General features: G+C 41.7%; 1 protein-coding gene across 1 annotated transcript in view; it reads right to left on the bottom strand.

The window, feature by feature from the left end:
- Window positions 1–17,241, bottom strand: part of EFEMP1 (EGF containing fibulin extracellular matrix protein 1) — a 49,184-nt gene extending 31,943 nt beyond the window's left edge. Inside the window, exons 1-4 of the mRNA XM_069850225.1 lie at window positions 17,221–17,241; window positions 17,048–17,135; window positions 14,267–14,315; window positions 13,830–14,090 (exon numbers count right to left, since the gene is read on the bottom strand). Coding sequence (XP_069706326.1) covers window positions 13,830–14,090; window positions 14,267–14,315; window positions 17,048–17,128 — 391 coding nt within the window. The 5' untranslated portion in view covers window positions 17,129–17,135; window positions 17,221–17,241. The remainder of the gene's footprint in view (window positions 1–13,829; window positions 14,091–14,266; window positions 14,316–17,047; window positions 17,136–17,220) is intronic.
- Between the last annotated feature and the right edge of the window lie 3,337 nt (window positions 17,242–20,578).

Below are 20,578 nucleotides of genomic sequence, written 5' to 3'. Positions count from 1 at the left end.
AGATGAGGCATGTGTATGGAGCCCCCGGGGCTCCCACAGCCATCTATGAGCCAGCATTTGCTGAGGCCAGTTTTTGGCTAGGTTGGACATGACAGATACTAAAACACAAAATCAAATGCAAAGAATGATACAAGCTGCTGCTGCTTTTGTCCCAAATGCAATGCTAAACACAGCAATCGTGTTGTGTAAAGTGTGTTCTTGTTAAGATACTCAAGTGCATGTGCCACTAAGCTGTTCAGAGCAAGACAGATTTCCTTCTACATACATATGTTGTCCAGAAGAATGGAGCCTTAGTAAGGCCCCTGAAAGCCATAGCAGTACAAAATGATGTCACTTAATTTCAGTATTGCATGCTTTTCCCCACAATAACCAACTGTGATTCCTGTGATGAAAATGTTCTGATATTAATACCTGATTCCCTTTCAATACAGAAATGTTTTATTTGCACTTCACAGCTAACAATCAGATCAGATTATTTATACATCACTTTGTCAGAATTCCAGAAGCTTTTGTCTAAATTTCCCAGTGGTTTTAATTTTTAACAAAACTACACTGGTTTGTGCTAAAGAAAAGTTTCAACCTTCTGTAGCTTGCAGGGCAGGGAACTATGATACTGAACATCCAGTGTCCACCAGACTGATTAATCAAAGCTTTTGGGAAAAGGCTTTATGCACAATCCACAGGTAGCAGTCACTAAATACAGAAAGATGGAAAATTTAACATGTTGTGCTTTTTCAAATTGGGTAGCATAATATATCTCTGAGGGGTACAGATATTTCCCATCTACTTTTCACCAATTATCCTCATCTTGACCTTCTTTAACAATTACAGATTTTCTTAAACATATAAATGTTTATCCCTCTCAAAAGTTCTTCTTTTTTAAACTTCTGGGCTCGCTGTATAAGATGTCCAGACCTTTGTTTAAATATATTCTTAAATTGTTGGTCTCACTCATATCCTATAGTAGTGAGTTCAGGAAGCATTTCCTTTTCAGTGGCCCTCTGACTATGCCACCTTTCAGCATCATAAATGAAGTTTTGAATTGTTATTATTCAAAGTGGGAAATGGCAGTTGCAAGTCTGCTTTCTCCAACCCCTTCATTATTTCTGTATGGTTTTGCCATGCTTATCTCTTTTCTCAGTTGCTAATATCTCTCCTCATCCCCTAACTGTTGCTGTCTCCTCCTCTGAGTTGCCTCCACTTTGCAATATTCCCCCTGAAAAGGGCTGAGCAGTATTGGAAGCAACTGCATTTATTAAGAGCTGTTTGAAACATGAAAATCAAGCAAGTTTCTGCACTAGGAACAACCACTCGTGTAGCTCTAGCTTCTCTGCTAGCTGGGGAATCCCCCAGGAAGCTTTCATCTGGGTGGAGAAAGTGGAGACAAGATCGAGACTAGTGCTCTAAAACTATGCTTAGGGGAAGAGGCTGAGGGTGTTCGAGGGTGTTGCTGGGTGGATCTCCTTGGCTAGTTTCTGGTTTTGGCTTTATTACATAGCTGTGCTTTCAATTTATTTCAAAGGTGCCTGGAGCCTTATAAATCTGCATACATAGTAAGGAAGAGATTCTCTTAACGGTGAATACTCCAATTTGAGTGTAATCATAATGGAGAGGATGTTTTGATTCAAATACATAATGAAGCAACCTTTTTGTACAAATCTAGAAATCTTCTAGAAATGGGGATTTTTTTCCGTTTTATAGGCATACAGAGCCACAGTTTCTGATAAAGGAATACTTTGTCTTGGAACACACACAGAAAAGCAGCCCCCTCCCCAAAATCATAGTTTTCAACATGCATAATAACAGATTAGAACTTATGAATATATTTTCTGTATTAATGGCTAGTGTTTACAATAGGAAACACAGGGGCCAGATGAGATCCACCCAAGGGTCTTGAGGGAGCTGGCGTAAGTGTTCACCAAGCCACTTTCCATCATTTATCAGCAGTCCTGGCTAACTGGGGTGGTCCCAGTTGACTGGAGGCTTGTGAATGTGACACCCATCTACAGGAAAGGCTGGAAGGAGGACCCAGGGAACTACACACCTGTCAGTCTGACCTTGGTGCCATGGAAGGTTATGGAAATCATCTTGAGTGCCATCTCACGACACATGCAGAACAACCAGGTGATTCCAGCCCAGTAAGCATGGGTTCAGGAGGGGCAGGTCCTGCTTGACTAACCTGATCTCCTTCTACAACCAGGTGACCCACCTAGTGGATGAAGGAAAGGCAGTGGACATTGTCCACCTGGACTTCAGTAAGGCCTTTGACACTGCCCCCACAGCATTCTCCCAGAGACACTGGCGGCTCATGGCTTGGACTGGATATACGTCATACCATACACTTCACTGGGTAAAACACTGGCTGGCTGGCTGGGCACAAAGGGTTGTGGTGAATGGAGTCAAATCCAGCTGGCAGCTGGTCATAAGCAGCGTTCCCCAGGGCTCAGTGCTGGGGCCAGTTCTGTTTAATATCCAACGGGCTGTCAGAGGGACCTGGACATGCTGGATCAATGGGCTGAGGCCAGTTGCATGAAGTTCAACAAAGCCAAGTGCTGTACTGTTGATTGTTAGTCAGCTGAATATGAGCCAGCAGTGTACCCAGGTGGCCAAGGTGGCCAACAGCATCCTGGCCTGCATCGGGAACAGTGTGGCCAGCAGGACTAGGGAAGTGATCCTTCCCCTGTCCTCGATGCTGGTGAGGCTGCACCTCAAATACTGTGTTCAGTTTTGGGCCCCTCACTACAAAAAGAACATCAGGATGCTGGAGTGTGTCCAGAGAAGGGCAACAAAGCTGGTGCAGTGTTTAGAACACAAGCCTTATGAGGAGTCCTTAAGGTAGCTGGAGTTGTTTAGTCTGGAGAAAAAGAGACTGAAGGAAGACTTTATCACCTTCCACAACTACCTAAAAGGAGGTTGTAGCAAGGTGGGGATTGGTCTTTTCTCACAGGACAAGGAGAAATGGCCTCAAGATGTGCCATGGGATATTTAGGTTGGATATTAGGAAAAATTTCTTTACTGAAAGGGTTGTCAAGTATTGGAATAGGCTTCCCAGGTAGGTGGTTGAGTCACTCTCCCTGGAGGGTGTTTAAAAGATGAGTAGATATCGTACTTGGGGACATGGTCTAGTGGTGGACTTAGCAGGGCTGGATCAATAGTGGGACTCTATGACCTTAAAGGCCTTTTCCAACTGAAACTGTTCTATGATTCTGCAAACCCTGGCAGTCCAAGAGATGCTCAACTAGTACAATGTTGTTGATTTAGGCTTATCATTTTGATCTGCTTTTACAGTGCTTCCTGCATGAGGTAAAAAAATACTGGGCCTAGAAGTGTTGGCAATATATTAGGGTCTTGCAACCATCCTGAACTTCTTTTTTACTCAAGTAACATACAAGCAGTGAGCTGGAAAGAAAATTTGTCTTGATCCTTCAAATTAAGCCAGATAAGATTAAGGAAGAGCTACACACAGAGTAAATACAAGCAAGGTGAATTCAGATAATATGTGTTTTTTCTTTACCCCTGGGAAATAGGAATGACTTCTGCATTTTGTAGACTTTCCTGACTTAGTCTGCAACAGCTTCTGGGAGAAATAAAGATATCTTCCAGAGTCTCCAGGGGCAGATCAGCAGATGGTCCAAAGCATTTCTTATTTCTGACTATGAACTAATTGAATCACTGCCTATTGAAATCACTGCTTTTAACTAGCCTTAAGTGCGACAAGCAATACATTGTTTTATCTGGTTTGCCTTTATCAAGCTATGTGAAAACTTGTTTCTGATAAGAAAGTCCCTTGAGAACAAATTCATCTCTACTTACAAAGAGCTGTAAATACTACAAGATATAAAAGTAAAAGTAAGATCGGGTGACACAGGTGCAAGACAAAATGGTTTAAAAATTGATGTAGAACTCAGTAACTACTTTTAAGGCACTTGACAAAGATATCTATTTCTTGAAATGAAGCTACCTTTACCAACTTAGAAGGACTTTCTCCAAATACCGATTTGTTGCTTCTAGAAGTGTATTTAATTCCAGCTCTTTTCTAATGCAGCCCAGACACTCAAAATTCTCCACTGAATAAGTCCAGACAAGAAAAAGATTGCTTTTTCCATCTTTCTGATCAAGACAGTTTTATAAGCTAGGTCAAGGCACACTTAAACTTCTGCTCACTTTGCCATGTTTTATTCCTTTCCTCTGTGCAAGTCTGTTATTAAATGTTAGCTTACTGGCAACTTCTTTAAAACCATACAGAAAATTGTTACCTGTCAGAAGTCCTTGCATTTTCCAGTTCTAACTACTTCTGTTAGAACAGGCAGCTGTTACAATATTGAAAAGGATTTATTTTTAAATTGCTAATGCTAAGGAATATGCAGTAATCTATTATCTGTATTACTCTTTCTGGCATCATGGTATTTTTTCATCCCATGAGATGTAATTTTTCCCCCGGATTCCTTTAATTCATGAATTTTAATTATTGAAAAGCAAACTTCTGCATCTTCATATAAACACCATTTTTACACCACAACCTGAGTTATCAAAGTTTTTCTTTTGGTGCAAGTTATAGCTGGTAGTGGAATTCAGGTGTCAATAATATCAAAACAGATGAGATGATTATTTACTTGAAGGCCAGCAGACGGCCAGTTCTCCTTTATAAAGGCCATCTTTTTGAAAGAAAAGATTTGTGGACAGACAGTGACCAATTACTTTGAAAACTTAGGCAGAATATTTTACTTGTGTTCATGGACAAAACCTGTTCCTGGAGCCATTTAGGCTTGAAACTTTAAAATCAATTGTATTCCATGTTGCTTTCACTATCTACAGAGATTTGAAGGACAGATTATGACCAGTTACCTGTTAACAGAAATCCCACCCATGCAGGCATATGAATATAAAAATCCTTGAACAGTTTCTGTTTGTACTCAGGAAGCTACACGGAACATCTGTTCAGGCATGAACTAAACATGCCAAAGTGCAATGTCAGATTTGCTTATATCACATCACACTGGGTCATGTATTAGATTAGAAATTTATTTCAGATTAAATCCAGATTGTATTAGAAAGCTCAGCCACATCTTCTCCTTTTCAGAGCTTATTTGAATAGGCTTAAAATAATGCCAAGATATATTAAAAGGCAGGAGGTTTTTTTTCATCAGGAGCTAATAAAGACAAATTCAGAGCTTCCCAAAGTAAACATCTCCTTACAGGAGATACACCTTCATTTATGGAATGCTTTTCATCCTTTTTAAGAATTTACTTATTTCTGTCATCACCACCACTATCCTTGACCAAACAAGTACTGTATTTCCCACCTCCTGAAAGCTAGTGTTTACAGTAAGAAATGAAAATAAGAAAGCCATGTAAAAAAAACCCCAAACAAACAACACCCTCCCCCTCCAAAACGTTTCTCCCCACCTTCTAACTGCAAAATAGTCCCAGGACATTTTTCAGTGCGGTGAAGTTATGCATTAAGGTATTCAGTAACCGGAACAGATAAAAGTCTGCAGCATATCTAGTTCTAAAAAAGCCTAAGGGATACATTAAGCCAGAAAAGGTCTAATTAATTCCTGGGTGTCATGAACTTTTTATTAGCAGTGTAGCTTACAAAAGTGTGTGTAACACGTGTTTTCTTAGTAACTTTTTTCAGCATCAAAGCTACAGGTTTTACTGTAGAATTAAACATAACAAAGATTAGAAATTTCTCCACTATACTTAAAACAGAACCAACTTTTAGCATGATTTCAGATCAACAAAAACACAAGTATGACTAAGCATAAAAGGTATTTCATAATAGCTACCTGTATGCTAAACTACTTCATAGCCCTGTAATTTGCAGATCCCTTTTATATTTTTAGTAAAGTTAAAATGTAAATGAAAGAAGGTACAAGCAAGATTCTTGTGTGTTTAACATGTTTTTTTTCAGGTTAAATTTTGCTGTATATTGAATTATGGTAAAAATATTACTTTCTGTCTGCTATGAGAAAAAAAACTTAGCAAATTAAAGATGAAAACAGATATCTTTGTGAAATTTCATGGTTTTTATCCATGAACTTTATATGGCCGATTACCTATTCCATATATTCTTGTCATATACAGAGAGAAGAGATCTTCCTAGCCAAGTTCAGATCTGTCAATCTTGTGGACAGAAGAAACTGAACTTTATAACAGGTATGATGGCAAACTTCCTTTTGGTAAGAACCTTTCAGCTGAAAAGATGCTTGTATCTTGTATGGATTACTACAGAACATACATAAATGAGGATAGTGCAGAAAAAATAGCTCAAAAAGCATCATAAAGAGAAAACGAGAATAAATATTCTTTTAGCATAATGAAAGGAAACAGCCAAGCTCAACTTATATGAAACACACAAACAAAAATAAAGAATTCTTATTTTGTTAACATGTGGACAGGCCGCAGGTGTTGCCGTGACAAAGTGCTGTATGAGAATAGGTGACAATATCAAAAAATACACAGAACATTTAAGTTTCAACCTGGTAAGGTGAACTCGAATATTACTCTCTTATTGTGGCTTCCACCAGGCCAAAAATATGTCACTAATATGGGTTCCTATGGTGCTGTGTTCTCACTGTGCTTGACAATAGGAAAATGGCAAAATAGCAAGCCTAAAGCACATACTGAACTACCTCAAGTAATGGTGGAGACTGGTTTGCTTGGCTATAGTGCAGTTGGTATCCTTTCTTAGTAAAGGATGCACAAGGAAACATAGACATCACTAGGGCGTACGGTGAAGAATCAAACAGACCACTTCTGTATTTGCAGGAAGCTTTGTTCCTCCTGTTGGACTACTTTGGCACACACAGGAAGGCAGAGAGGAAGAGTAGCTATCATCTTCCTTTTCCACAATGAAAAAGAAATGAAAAAAACCCAAAACAACCCACACTTAGATAGAGAATAAAATAAGGAAATCAACAGTTTCAAACATCAGCTTTTGAACTAGTTTCCCAGTTCGCTAAATTAGCGTCCCATCATTAGAGGTGCTCAAGAGATGTCTTGGACCTTTAAAAACTGCATCTGTAATGCCGATATCCGTTAGAAATGTTCTGGGGTTAGAAATGGTGAATTGGAAACCCAAACTTCAAAAATGAAAACAAAACACAGATAAGAGAATTTCCATTGTATACTAAGTATTTTGAAGCAGAAATGAGGTTTGAAAATGGAGAAAAAAATGTCGGTTGAGAGAAAATTACCCTGAGCAAACAACTAGAGAAAGGAGGAACATATAGAGCCTTTCTCAGCTGACTAAAAACCATAATGCAGGAGTCTGGGATGAAACAACTGCAGACCTGCTCAAAGCAAACATACTGATAACATCACCATAACTCTTTCATGGAAGTATGGGAGAAAAAAAATCTATTTGCAGAGTGGCAATGGTATCACTATAAAATTACCTCACACTACTGTTACTGCTATAGAAACTGCAATGATGTACACCACAATTCATTCACAGCAGGTATTGAAACAGGGAACAAAAGCCAGCCTGTGTTCTCACAAATCATCTTTTATGCTATCTGATGCTACTGAATGCAACAGATGACAGCTATCATTCCTTGTGTGGTTTAATGACTTTTAGAATGCTTGTGTCCAAGCGTCTGCAACAGATACAGGGGATTCCTTGAAGAGATAAATAAATACTCTGTGCCTTTTAATGAGGTGCCAAGTATGCTGGGATGTCCAGTCAGGATTAGATATAAACATGTTCTTCCCCTTTGCTATCTGGTGTTACTCCTGGTTGCATTAGGAAAAGGACCTCCAGCTTAGTGACATTCTGAAGGAGGACAGATGTCTGGAGGTTTAAACTTTCTTCAGGCCCTGTGCCTTCTGAATACATTTGCTATGTTTTGTCTGTCAAAACATTAGCCTCCTCAGAGCTACTAAGCAAACAGGCTTTACAATCAACAAATCAAACCCGCTAGTATGACAGTCGAGGTGACTACTGTATGATCCCATTTTTCTCGAGTAAGAAGCCATGAGAACTGCTAATAAGTTTACTTAAACTTGAATTCTAGTGCTTGCCCACATAATCACAATTCAAGAAGTTAAGGTAAATACAACTTTCGGAAGCTTGCCTGAATCTAGGCCACTTAGTGCGATTAGCATATGGTACGAATCTTTAGCTGCAACGTACGGAGTGTATTCCTGCAGGGGTCAGAATAATGGAAAAGCAGTAAAGTCACTAAGGGAAGTGAAGCAGCTGCTAGTATTTATGCTTGTGATGGATGTTCACAGTAAAACGGTCAGACAGAACAGGGAATATCTATCCAAGGTCTTGACATGACACTCACAGCTGTGCAAATAGCACAGATGGGAAGATGATTCAGAGTGGCCAAATTTTGAAAATGCCCCAAAACAGGCCCTCAGGCCCTCGAAACAAGATGTTTTTTTTGCAACCTCCCCTCTAGTCCCTCAAGGCTATTAAAGAGATGCTCCAAAAAGGGCTCTTTGCAACAAAACACAGCAGTTTCACAGATTAACAGCTTGAACAACTGGTCCAGGATGGGCTGATGAAAGACGTTCTCTGCATGATGTACCCAAACGTACAAGAAATTAATTGGCATCTATGAACACTAAGTACAAAGAGCTCTGAAAATGTCAGCTTGTATCCTTCTTTGGATTCGCTTAAACCTGCAAAATTCCTACGGCTTTTCCAAGTAATTAGTATTCAAATGGCATGCGTAACCAGGTCAGTCTCTTAGGGTGGCTTCTGCTGGCAATGAGTATTCTCTACTTGCTGAAGTACTGCAGCAAACATATGTACATATTAACGGTGCCTGAGTAAGCACTTTGATAAACTAATGGCATCCTAAAAGAGATAACTAGATCTTTTTTTTGTTTCCTACTACAGCCACTCTCCTTGCCGTATTCTCAAACTAAACAGGACTTGGGTTGTTGAGAGGAACAGCTCTGCAACTAAACTTGTCACAACACAGATTATTTCAAAAGTGGTCCCGAAAGCATTTTTTAAAGTACTCCTTAAATACAAGAAGTTGGAAAACTTGGGATGGTGCAATATTTTACAAAAGACTCTCCAAAACATTTCTAGGGTTAGCCTAGGTAACTATTATAGGTGTATGTTAGGTAATGTCTATATTAGCAAATAGCATGGACCCACAGCAGCAGATCAGAGTTGATGCAGAGGCTCCAGTGTTCCAGTATGTGCATTTCTGAGGGTCTCTGGGCTCTCACTAGTCTGGTCCTGGAGCCTGCATGCTTGTTAGTGGTTGTGGTATATTAGCAGCACTCTTGCAGTGCATTTCGGGTTTAGTTTCATCTGAACAGGATCTGGTTTGCATGTTCCAAGACTGCTCAGTGAGGCAAATCAAAGCCCGTTAAGTGGAGCTCATTAGGAGGTGCATTTCAGAAGCGCTGTCTGCACCCCAGCCAAAATGTCAATGAAGAGCACCCTGCCAGAGGCACACCCAGATTCTCCAACGCAAACCAGTTCTGCAAAGGGCTGCATAAGTGCACCTGCACTTATCCAGTTTTTGTCTCCTTTATATGCCAGTTGCACATTCCTGTTTTATACACATATATAAAATATAAAGTGTTTTCTGTATGGAAAACAAACCATCATCAACTGCTCCACTATGTCCCTTCCTCCTTAGAAAAGATTAAACAAAAAAAGAAAAAAAAGCCTGAATTTTGCATCTCTAGATTCCTCATTTTACTTATTTACGCCAAGTTAACTGCCTGAAAAAAAAACCCCTAGATTGCATACGGTAAGTTACTTTGAAAAGTACTGGAAAACTTGACCAAAAAAAAATAATTCCCTAACCTCTACCAATGAAGAGAACTCTAAAATGATTTTACAGGGGAAAAGTAATGAAAGCACAGAAAATAAGTTCATGCCTTTCCTTCCCACCACCCAGAGAAGAAAAAAAAGCAACCAACATCCACCAGGTCTAGGCAGCATTTCTCTTTTCCATATAAGAAAGCATTGATATCTTCCATTACAATCTGCCTCTCCCCTGTATTTTACAGTCACAGTAGCACAAAGGGTTATAAAGAGACTGGAGAAATATAGGAATCTAATCTAGCGGAGAGAATAATTTGCTTACTTTATTGCTTGTTTTGCAGTGTGATAGGTAGGCAAGAGAAAAATAAAAAGTTCTTTCCCCTTCTTAAGTTTAAAGGTTAGTTGGTAGCTTTGCTTGGTCTTTTTCTTTCATTCAGGTGTCATTAACATTCTAGAAAAAGCTAGCAGTTTCTTGCAGACTAGATTTGACAAAATTGAATTAATTGGGTGATTTTCTTTTGACTGCAATAGGAGCAGACGCAAATCAGAGAAAGCCTAACAACACAGAAGAAATACAATTCAGTCTTGTATGCAGGCAACAGAGTGCAGCTGTTTGTTTTTTATCAGGCAAAAAGTGTCTGTGAATATTAGCTAACTAAATATTTCTTACCCTGTATTTTGCTTTTGAGTTGCTGTTTGACTGATACTCTCACAAAGACAGCTTAAAACATCCCTGTGGCTTCCTGAAAGTGCTGGCAGGTGCCACACACCAGAATCTACCGTAGTGACCAATCCAGCAGTGCTCTGAATTAAAGGCAAACTTAGAAGTGACAGTGTAGTGTGAACTGACTATGTAGAAATCGGGAAAGGGGGGGGTTAGATAAGGTCATAAACCACTTTAACTGTGCCTTAAATTCTGACTTCAAGGTGAAGCACAAAACTCGGTGCTCTGTACATATTCTACATAACGGATCTTCCGCCAGAATAACCTCCCCCAATCTTTTAATCAGTTTTTTGGGTTCCAGGCACTTACTGCTCCCCTACAGTATCTTAGGGGGATTTTTTTGCTACCCACACTTCTAATATTAACACAATCATACAAGAATATGTTTCTGATCACTAGTAGTTATAAAAGTGATATGTATCATCAGAAACAACAGTCATTTTCATGGACCTTTCTTCTGCAAGACAGCGTCCTTTGCTATCAACCTGCCATCTGTGCCATTCATGTGCTACGTGGTCTTAATAAATAACAGCCTGCATTGCAGACAGAAGACTCTTAACAGTGAAATATCGTAGCTGTCACTTGTTTTCTTCAGGTCAGAAGAGAAGGTGGCATTAAGTATCTCTCACTCAGGCAAATGGCCATATTTTGGTAGATTAAGTAGTGCAGAGAATTGTACACCTCTCAAAACGCTTCTCGTTCCTGTCAATAGAAATAAGATCTGGCCACGCTGCATCGTGCTTTACCTAGCAATGAAGATCAGCACGTCACTGAAACCTGTTAAAAGTCCAACAAGGTCATTTATACATGTTTATTCCAAGCACAGAAACCAACACGAGTGCGTTTAGTTCATCATCCCTCACTACTCAGTGTTTAAAAAGGGAGTGGACATGTGTATTAAAACAGAAAGTCCCTGGTACTCTGGTATTATGTCAGAAATACAGCTCCTCTGAGCATGTTATTGTTTTAAACAGAGGTCTCCACACTTTCACATCGGTAATAAAATACTTAGTGCTGCTGGACTGGAAGGAAAATGTCATACATCTGCAAACAATTAGAAGGAGCTGGACTTCATATTTGATTTACTAAACAATAAAACAAGCTTAAGTGTGACTATATGCGTAAGTTACACTCCCTAGGAGCCTCAAGCAGTTATCATAGCAGAGTCTTTTAACCATAATTAAATAAATCCACAGTGGGACCATTGCTGATCAAGATTATCTTTTATAAGATATGTTCAGCAATGAAAAGCATGAAGATCATGAAGTTGAGTGCATGCTTTAAATGCTCTAAAGGTCTTTTATCCTTTCTTTCAAGCGCACTGTCCACTAGCGTTTTCCAGCTGGAACTCATTCAATGTACAATACATTTCAGCTTTTAAACACTAATATTTCGATGCCTTCTGCATTTAGATTGAAATTTTGGCATGAGGAAATTAGTAGCAAAACTCTGAACCAGTCAAGCCCAAGATTTCACCGTAATTTGTGTGTCTGCTAGTTAAAAAGTTCTGGTACTGTAACAACAGTTGGTTGTTGTTATAAATTAACCAAAGATTTGTGAATTGAACCTAAATATTTAGTTGCAAGTTTTGGGAAGTCAGACCTTGGAGTTAAATAACACTAATGTACCACCACCAATCTTCTCCTTGACAAAACAAAAATCTTAACCAGTTGTCAGGCTCTAAGTTAACCCTAACTCTCAACCTTTATTTGGAATATAAGGTATTGGTACTACATGCTGTTAAACTTTCCTATGTTATCCCTGATTTATATACCTAAAGCCATTGTAGCAAAAGTAGTGTTCATGTTCAAAAATTTTCTAGCATTACTTGCATTTTTTAATTGAACAAAAACGTTACATGCTGAAGTTGAAGCAGTTCATTGCAATTCACCAGTGAAGATAAGCAATAGCCACAGCAAAGCATCACCTGAAGGAGGGGTGCTGGATCAAACAAGAGAGTCTGGTATTTGGTTCCTGGTTCTGCTAATACTTTGTCAAGTTAAACTGAGGGGGAAAAAAAAAAAAGTCATTTCCTATCCTTGGCATTGATTTTCTCTTGATAACCCTCAGTGGATGCTCAGGGTTAAGGGGATCATGGTACTGACCTTCTGTGGTAGGTTCTTTACTTGACAGTCTTGAATTAGAGCGACAGAAATGTTGAACATTAGCAGATAAGCCAGAAATGCAACTCTGAGGCTTTGTCTACAAAAATAACTTATCCAGCCTCCATGATGATTACTAGGCTTCAGAATGACAGGGAATTTACTTACTAGTGATAAATAACGTTCTGTATACATGAATACCACTGAGAAAGAAACTACCACTGTATATTACAGCATGCCCTGATTATAGTCACTCAAGTACTATTTTATGTGATTATACTGCTGTGAGCCACAAAGTGGAAAAGATGAACCATGGGGTCAAGTTTTGGCCTCTTTTTGCACGACTATCCTACTAATGTGCTAGAAAACCAAGTTTATGGACAAGGAGTAGAATATATTTTGTATGAAAGAAAACAAAACAGTGGACAAAACATTTGTTACTTCAGCAAGTATAAGAGTAAACTATTTATATAAAATAATAAATGAAACAGTCTTAGTTTACAGTAGTGCTTGTGAGTCTGGTTCCTGAATGCATACAATAAAGATTGCTAATACCCTGAGAATTTTGGCACTGTGTGTGGCGTATGTACACTTAGATGAAAGTTCTTCACTGCCATAGTTTCAGAGACTGGCTAGGCCATGACTGGAAGTAAGCTGGCAGGGTCTGCGTAGAACTACTTTCATAGAGATCAGAAGAGCACAAGCTGTTCAGGTGTTTGGTTCCTACTGCTTGACAAATATTCTTCACACATAATAAAACCACTGTATGCTTCTGCATTACAACCTGGTCTAAGCAAAATTCACATGGTGGTTGTTTTTTTTGTTCCACTCAGCGTTCTCTTACTGAAAAATACATACAGATTTGCAAATATTCAGAAATTGTCCATAATATGACTTGCCATGTCTCGCTTTTTTCAAAGCACCATCTCTCCTAGAGACATACTTAATACAATGCAAAATATCTGACTGAAGTTGCTTACTTGCACTAAGTTTTTTTCAGGATCTACAGACAACAAGATTGAATCTACTCGTTGGCTGGAAATACATGGAACAGACTGTAAGGCTGCAACAAACTGCAAGTTCCATTACCCTGAACAATAACAACATGCATGCATTTTATTGTGTATGTGTCCAGTTTAAGCATAACAATAGATGCTATTAAATGCAAGAGTTATAGGCTGTCATTTTCCAGGAACTGGATTTGTTATCACATACACTCCAATTACATTGAAAGCAAAACATACAGCAGCTTGCTTACCTTGGCACACATTGTGATCACTTTGCTCATACCCAGCTGCACACTGAATTTGATGAGTTGGGTTTGGAGGGGCACGCTGAGGATCAGCCGGAGTCCGTCGAATAACGTTGTTTCGACCACTAGTGGATTCAGCTGCTGCTTCTTCTCGCTCATTTACAATAATTTGTGCTGTTCTAGGTAGACAGAGGTATCCTCCATAGTGGTTAACACATTTCATCCCACCTTTACATGCATCTGGGACTATTTCACATTCATCAATATCTGTGGTTAGCAACAACACAAGTCATGCTTTTAACAGTTGAAACTTCTGTAACAGCCATTAATACAAATAACACAATGACACGTGCAAGCACACCTGCCTGTCCAAAACAGGGATGTGTAATGAAATACTTAAAAATACCAATGGCAAGTGTGTCTTTGAAAATTATTTACTGTACCTTTGCACCGTTGCCTAACAGGATCCCATTCATATCCATCTGTGCATTGCTATAGAGGGGGAAAAAGAAAAAAAAAAAAGGAAAATTAGGCCACTTGGTATTCTTTATTTTGGAAGAATGAACAAGCATATTTCAAAGAACTCAAAGTTTGACACAGAGGGAAATGCAACATTAGCAACCTTTGGTAAGCTAGAAAAATGGCTTTTGGTACAGCATTGCTGTGTAAGAGCAATATCAAATCTTCTTATGAAAAAGCAGCAAGTTTTTCTGAATTCTGTTCTTGTTCACTGTCTGCCAACAGGTGAACATCTTTCATTCCTGGAGCCGGTTTGTCAGAAGGACTAATGGGCTTCTGTGCCCCTGTACTTCATCCTCTCTCCCATTAGCACTCTATCAATGGGGAAGGATCCCGTGACAGCTAGAAATTCATTCACATGCTTTTAATCACATGACTCCAGGAACTACAGACTAGGAAGAACAATTTATATTGAGTCAATCAATAAACAGTTAAGAGTTTATAATAGCAGGACTACTTATTTATATAAGACTTCGCAAAATTCAAACAAGACTGTACTCAGCAACTACTCATATCAACGCAGACTAATAAGTTCAGGAAGAATTTTAAATATTTGGCCCTGCAGTTAGGTAGGCATCTTCATTTCCTCTGCCCCAAACCATTACATTGTCTGGAGGGCAGTAATTTTAATCGTGGGTGTCAGTTACAGAACCTTATTAGCAAAGTCTCACATCGCTACCAACTGTAGCAGACACATTTAAAACATCAGTGAATCAACTCAGCTGTACTATATAGGTGCATATGAATGCTATGCTGCTTAGGATATTACTTTAATGACTCTATAGAAAGAAGGAATTGAGTCGGCTAACGTAATTAGTCACAGTCAAGCAAGTTAAATCTTGTTGCAAGTCCTTCACTGCAGTGACAAATTTGACCTTCTGACTCAGAGATCCACTTGTTCTGTATACCCTCCTCAAATTATTTTGAGGAACTTGTTACTAATGGACATTGACTCAGCATTAGGATTGAAAAGATCTTCTTCATTTGCAGGTGACGCTTGTCAAATGTAGCAGCGAGTTGTAACCTTGGAGGCTTTTTCTTCCAAAGGGGTAAGTGGACATCAAATTGTTTTACAACTCTCAATCTCTAATGGAATGACTACATGCTGAGTTGACAACACCAAAGTTACTGTAGCTATGAAAACGCGAACTCAAAGGAAAACAGCTAATTCATGCATTTACTGAATCACCCAGTTCCTGTTAATGCACAACAGAAGTACTGTCTATTGAACTGTAAGGAGCCAAGCCCATGTATTACTGCCGCTGAAGGGACTCCTACAGTAGATAAGGATTTGGCCCCAAATGAATACAATATATACATGAGAAGCAGTAGCATCCTAAGAGCAAGATTTCCAAAAACTGAATTTTTTAATTTAGTTTTACATGATTAAAGTCTAATGATCACTGAAGCACTTAATTGCTAAGACATCTCTGAAAATGGAGCATAAAACCCCAAGCATGCATGCATGCTAAAAATTTCCGATTGATATAAACAGAACTATGTAGGCTTATTAGAAAACACTGCTTAGGGTTTTTTTTTAAAAGAACATGTACTAAATGCAGAAAAGGAGAGAGGTGAGATCAATATGCTAGTCTGGGTTTTCAAAAGGTATTTAGATCTCTGGTTTCCCTTTATACAGAAGGACTTAAAAATCACAGAAACCTCTAAATAGAAGTACTCCCAACCTCCAAACCTGCGTTGCTTCTAATGCCTAGTGTTAAAAGTATTTCATGACTGGCTTCCTGATGCTCACTTCAGGCTTCTTAGAGCCCTGCTTTCTATGATAAGGTCCAACTCTGCAATATTTACTTGCTTGAGCTATCCCACTTACTTCACTGGGATTACTTGCATGAGACACAATCTCGGTCTTTGGCTGTGGTTCTCTAACTTTTTGCATGTGTGCAGAATTTTCTGCTTGTGTGGCATTGCGCTGATGTCTGTACACATATTCAGAGGTCCACCCATATGAAGCAAGTTGCAGGAATTACAACTGTAATCAGATGTGAAAATGCAGGTTTTTCCCCAGCCTGAGCCGATGTAATTGCCACTCCTTCCATGACATGCATTATGCAAGCCAAAGACTGAACGCAAGCAGATTAAAAAACCAAAAAGCCTTACAAAAAGGCCTTTAAACCCCTTGCCCTCTTCCTTGGCTACAAGCAACATCCATTTCCAGTATTCTTGTACCATTTTATCAAGCTGTGCAAAAGCACTGCTCAAAACCAGCTCAGAAAGTAACAGTCCTGCGATCACCCCAGGACGAAGGTGCTTCATTAAGAGCACTGAATTTGTAAGTACTTACATTTCCTTAAAAATGGCTTGAAGTATCCGAAAGGAAGCAGATAAGAATGTTTGACCTAATTATCTGTCAAATCCCATATATTTCAAATGAAGGTCGTAGGAACCCACCTTTATGAGAATGGATTAAAAATATTAAAACCTCATCATTTTGTCCAGATTATCAAGCTTGGGACATAGAAAAGCTTTTCAGAACAGGCAGTTATAGCCTGTTTTGCTCAGTCCTGTCCATTTCAACTAGAAAGCCAGCTTCCGTGCACGAACAGCTTATTTTATGGTTAAAATTGGAACTCAAAGAACTTTGCATCGCGTAGTATACGTTGGCAAGAAATTTGGTTTTCCTTAAGGGTCATTTAGAACAGAATCCCCGCAAAGCAGCGATTATCTCCAACTCCATTAAATCTTACCGTGTACGTTATGGTTTCCTCAGTTTCCTGCGAATGCACCGTAATAAGAATGAAAGCAGCCAAGAACATCGCTGTCAACATCGTGAACCTTGAAAAGAAAGAGAAAACAAGCAAAGCGGGGATCATTTTGGGGCTGGAGGAGGCAGCGCGGGGTCCTGCCCGGCAGCCCCTACCTGGGGGGAGAGCCCGGGCCGCGGCCCCTTCGCTCCAGCGGCTCCAGAGGGCGGCTCGGCTGCGCTCCCAGCCCGGCTGCGTTTTATCCAGCTGAGGGTGGGAAAAAAAAAAAAAAAAAAAAAAAAGAGAGAGAGAAGAAGGAGACGGAGTTTAAAAGAACAGAGCGCTGAATGCCGCCCCGGGCTGGCAGCGGCGCGACCGACCCGCATCGCGCGTTTCGGGGGCGGCCAAGCGGCTTTTCGGTCGAAGCGAGGCGGGTGGGTGAAGGGGGAGAGAGCCGGGGGGCACGGCCGGAGCCACCTCCCCGCGGGGACCAGGCGCCGCCGGGCACCTGCCGGGCGCTCCGGGGGCAGCGCGGCCGCCCGCGCCCTGCCCGCTCCTACCTGCGGCGGCGCCGGTGCCGGCGGGTCCGTCCGTCCGTCCGCCCGCTCGCCTTCACCCCCTCGTTTAGTTAAAGCGAAGCGGCGGCCGGAGCCCCCGCACGCCCCCTAGCGACCCCTTGTCGGGGCGGGGCGCGGAGCCCCGAGGCGGGGCAGGTGCGAATCATAGAATCGCCAGGTTGGAAGAGACCCACCGGATCATCGAGTCCAACCATTCCTATCAAACACTAAACCATGCCCCTTAGCACCTCGTCCACCCGTGCCTTAAACACCTCCAGGGAAGGGGACTCAACCACCTCCCTGGGCAGCCTGTTCCAGTGCCCAATGACCCTTTCTGTGAAAAATTTTTTCCTAATGTCCAGCCTAAACCTCCCCTGGCAGAGCTTGAGGCCATTCCCTCTTGTCCTGTCCCCTGTCACTTGGGAGAAGAGGCCATCACCCTCCTCTCCACAACCTCCTTTCAGGCACTTAAAGAGAGCAATGAGGTCTCCCCTCAGCCTCCTCTTCTCCAGGCTAAACAACCCCAGCTCCCTCAGCCACTCCTCTTGTTCTCCAGCCCCTTCACCAGCTTTGTTGCTCTTCTCTGGACTCGCTCCAGAGCCTCAACATCCTTCTTGTGGTGAGGGGCCCAGAACTGAACACAGGATTCGAGGAGCGGTCTCACCAGTGCCGAGTACAGAGGGAGGATAACCTCCCTGGACCTGCTGGTCACGCCGTTTCTGATACAAGCCAAGATGCCATTGGCCTTCTTGGCCACCTGGGCCACTGCTGGCTCATGTTCAGTCGCTGTCAACCAACACCTCCAGGTCTTTCTCCTCCAGGCAGCTTTCCAGCCAGACTTCTCCTAGTCTGTAGCGCTGCACGGGGTTGTTGTGCCCCATTTGCAGGAAGACCCGTGTCGGGGCGGCGGCGGGAGGGGCGGCCGAGCCCAGGGCCGAGTCCTGCGTGAGGGGCGCGGCGGCCCCGCCACACGCCTCGGGGAGATCTGGGGAAGTGGCCCTGGGGGTGGTGACTGACTAAAGGTGAGCCCGCAGTGTGCCTGGGCGGCCCAGAAGGCCAGTAGCATCTTGGCTCGGATCAGAAACGACGTGGCCAGCAGGGCCAGGGAGGTTATTCCCCCATGAGACTGCACCGCAAATCCTGTGTTCAGTTTTGGGACCCTCACTACAAGAAGGACATTGAGCGTGTCTGGAGAAGCACAACGAAGCTGGTGAGGGGGCTTCAGAACAAGTGTTAAGTAGGATGTCCCTGCCCATGGCAGGGGGGTTGGAGCTAGATGATCTTTAAGGTCCCTTCCAACCCAAACTATTCTATGAGTCCATGATTCTATGATTCTATGACTCTATGATTCTATGTTATGAGGACTCGGGTTGTTTAGCCTGGAGAAAAGGAGGCTGAGGGGAGAGCCTATCGCTGTCTACAGTTCCCTGAAAGGAGGTTATAGTGAGGTGGGTGTTGGTCTCTTTTCCCAAGTGACAGGTGATGGGACAAGAGGAAATGGCCTCAAGTTGGGCCAGGGGAGGTTCAGATTTGATATTAGGAATAATTTCTTCACTGAAAGGGTTCTCAGGCACGGGAACAGCTGCCCAGGGAAGTTGTTGAGTCCCCATGCCTGGAGGCATTTGAAAGATGGTTAGTTGAACTGCTTAAGGATATGACTTAGTAGTAGCCAGGTGTGGTTGGGCTTGATGATCTCAGAAGTCTTTTCCAACCTAGTGATTTTATGATTCTGTGATTCTGAGGGAGCTGTAGCCAAAGATGTGCTGTGAGGAAGGGAGGGGAGTCCCTCCCGCCATCCCTGCCCAGGGGAGCTGTGAGGGAAAGGCTGCTGAATCCCACCAAAGCCACGTTCTCATGCCAGGCACGGCTGCAGCTGGGTGCCCCAATGAGGGCAGCCAGCAATGTCATAGTTGGTGTCTCCATGAAAGCACAGGGCAGCCGTCAGGTCAGGGTCTTTTGCAGGTCGCATGTGGCAGGCTTTGAGGCCTGGCAGATAACGAAGTAGGTTGGATATTTGGAAAAATGTCTTTACGGAAAGAGTGGTGAAGCGCTGGAATGGGCTGCCCAGGGAAGTGGTGGAGTCACCATCCCTGGAGGTGTTCAAAAAGCATGTAGGTATGGCACTTTGGGACATGGTTTAGTAGGCATGATGGTGTTGGGCTGACAGTTAATGATCTTAGAAGTCTTTTCCAACCTTAATTGGTTCTGTGAGCCAGAGGTGGGTAGGAGGGGAATGATGCTGCACTTGCTAATTTACCTTACGTAGATCATGCTAGGGCTGTAGTAACCCTACTGTATGTAGTGTGGTATATGGTATGGTTTGACCCATGGTAGCATGTAGGGCTGTGATCCTGAGACCACTGAGGTGTGGTGTCTGTCTCAGTCCATGACAAATGAGCTTCACCATCTGCTTACCTGAGCTTTTGATGAACTTGTGTGCTCTGGACGCTTGGCTTTCTCCTTGGAGCATGTTTTTGAAAGCCTGGGTATAAATACATATTTTTTGCTAATTTAAGATGAATTGTGGCTTTGCCAGGAATTGTATGGAGTATTTATCTGGCTAGGCAAGCTATTTGAAATTTAAAATAGAAAGACTGATGTGTTTTCCTCCCCATTTTGAATTTGGCAAATAAAAATGGTGAGGAGTCCTTCATTAGGGAATGCCTGTTCCTTTAAACACCATGTAAGTTCAGTTAATTTTAAGGAGTTTCTTCTGTATATGAAATACTATTATCTCCCTACCCAGTGGGAAAGTTACTGGACTGAAGGGAAGATGAGCAGGCATTACAGAGATTTAGAAGCAATCTTAGTGTCATGATTATGGTGAGGAGCAACATACCAGGTTACTCTTTGTACAGAGGGATAAGCTGGACCTTTATTTAGGTCCCCATTTTTGCTTCTGGGGGCACCGTGCCATAGTAGGGCAGCTATACTCTATTCCTCTACTTCATTTGAATGCGAGATCCTTAATTTAAGA

This window comes from Phaenicophaeus curvirostris, chromosome 2, assembly GCF_032191515.1.
Source record: "Phaenicophaeus curvirostris isolate KB17595 chromosome 2, BPBGC_Pcur_1.0, whole genome shotgun sequence".
NCBI lineage: Eukaryota > Metazoa > Chordata > Aves > Cuculiformes > Cuculidae > Phaenicophaeus > Phaenicophaeus curvirostris.
This window is presented reverse-complemented; position numbering and strand designations above follow the sequence as displayed.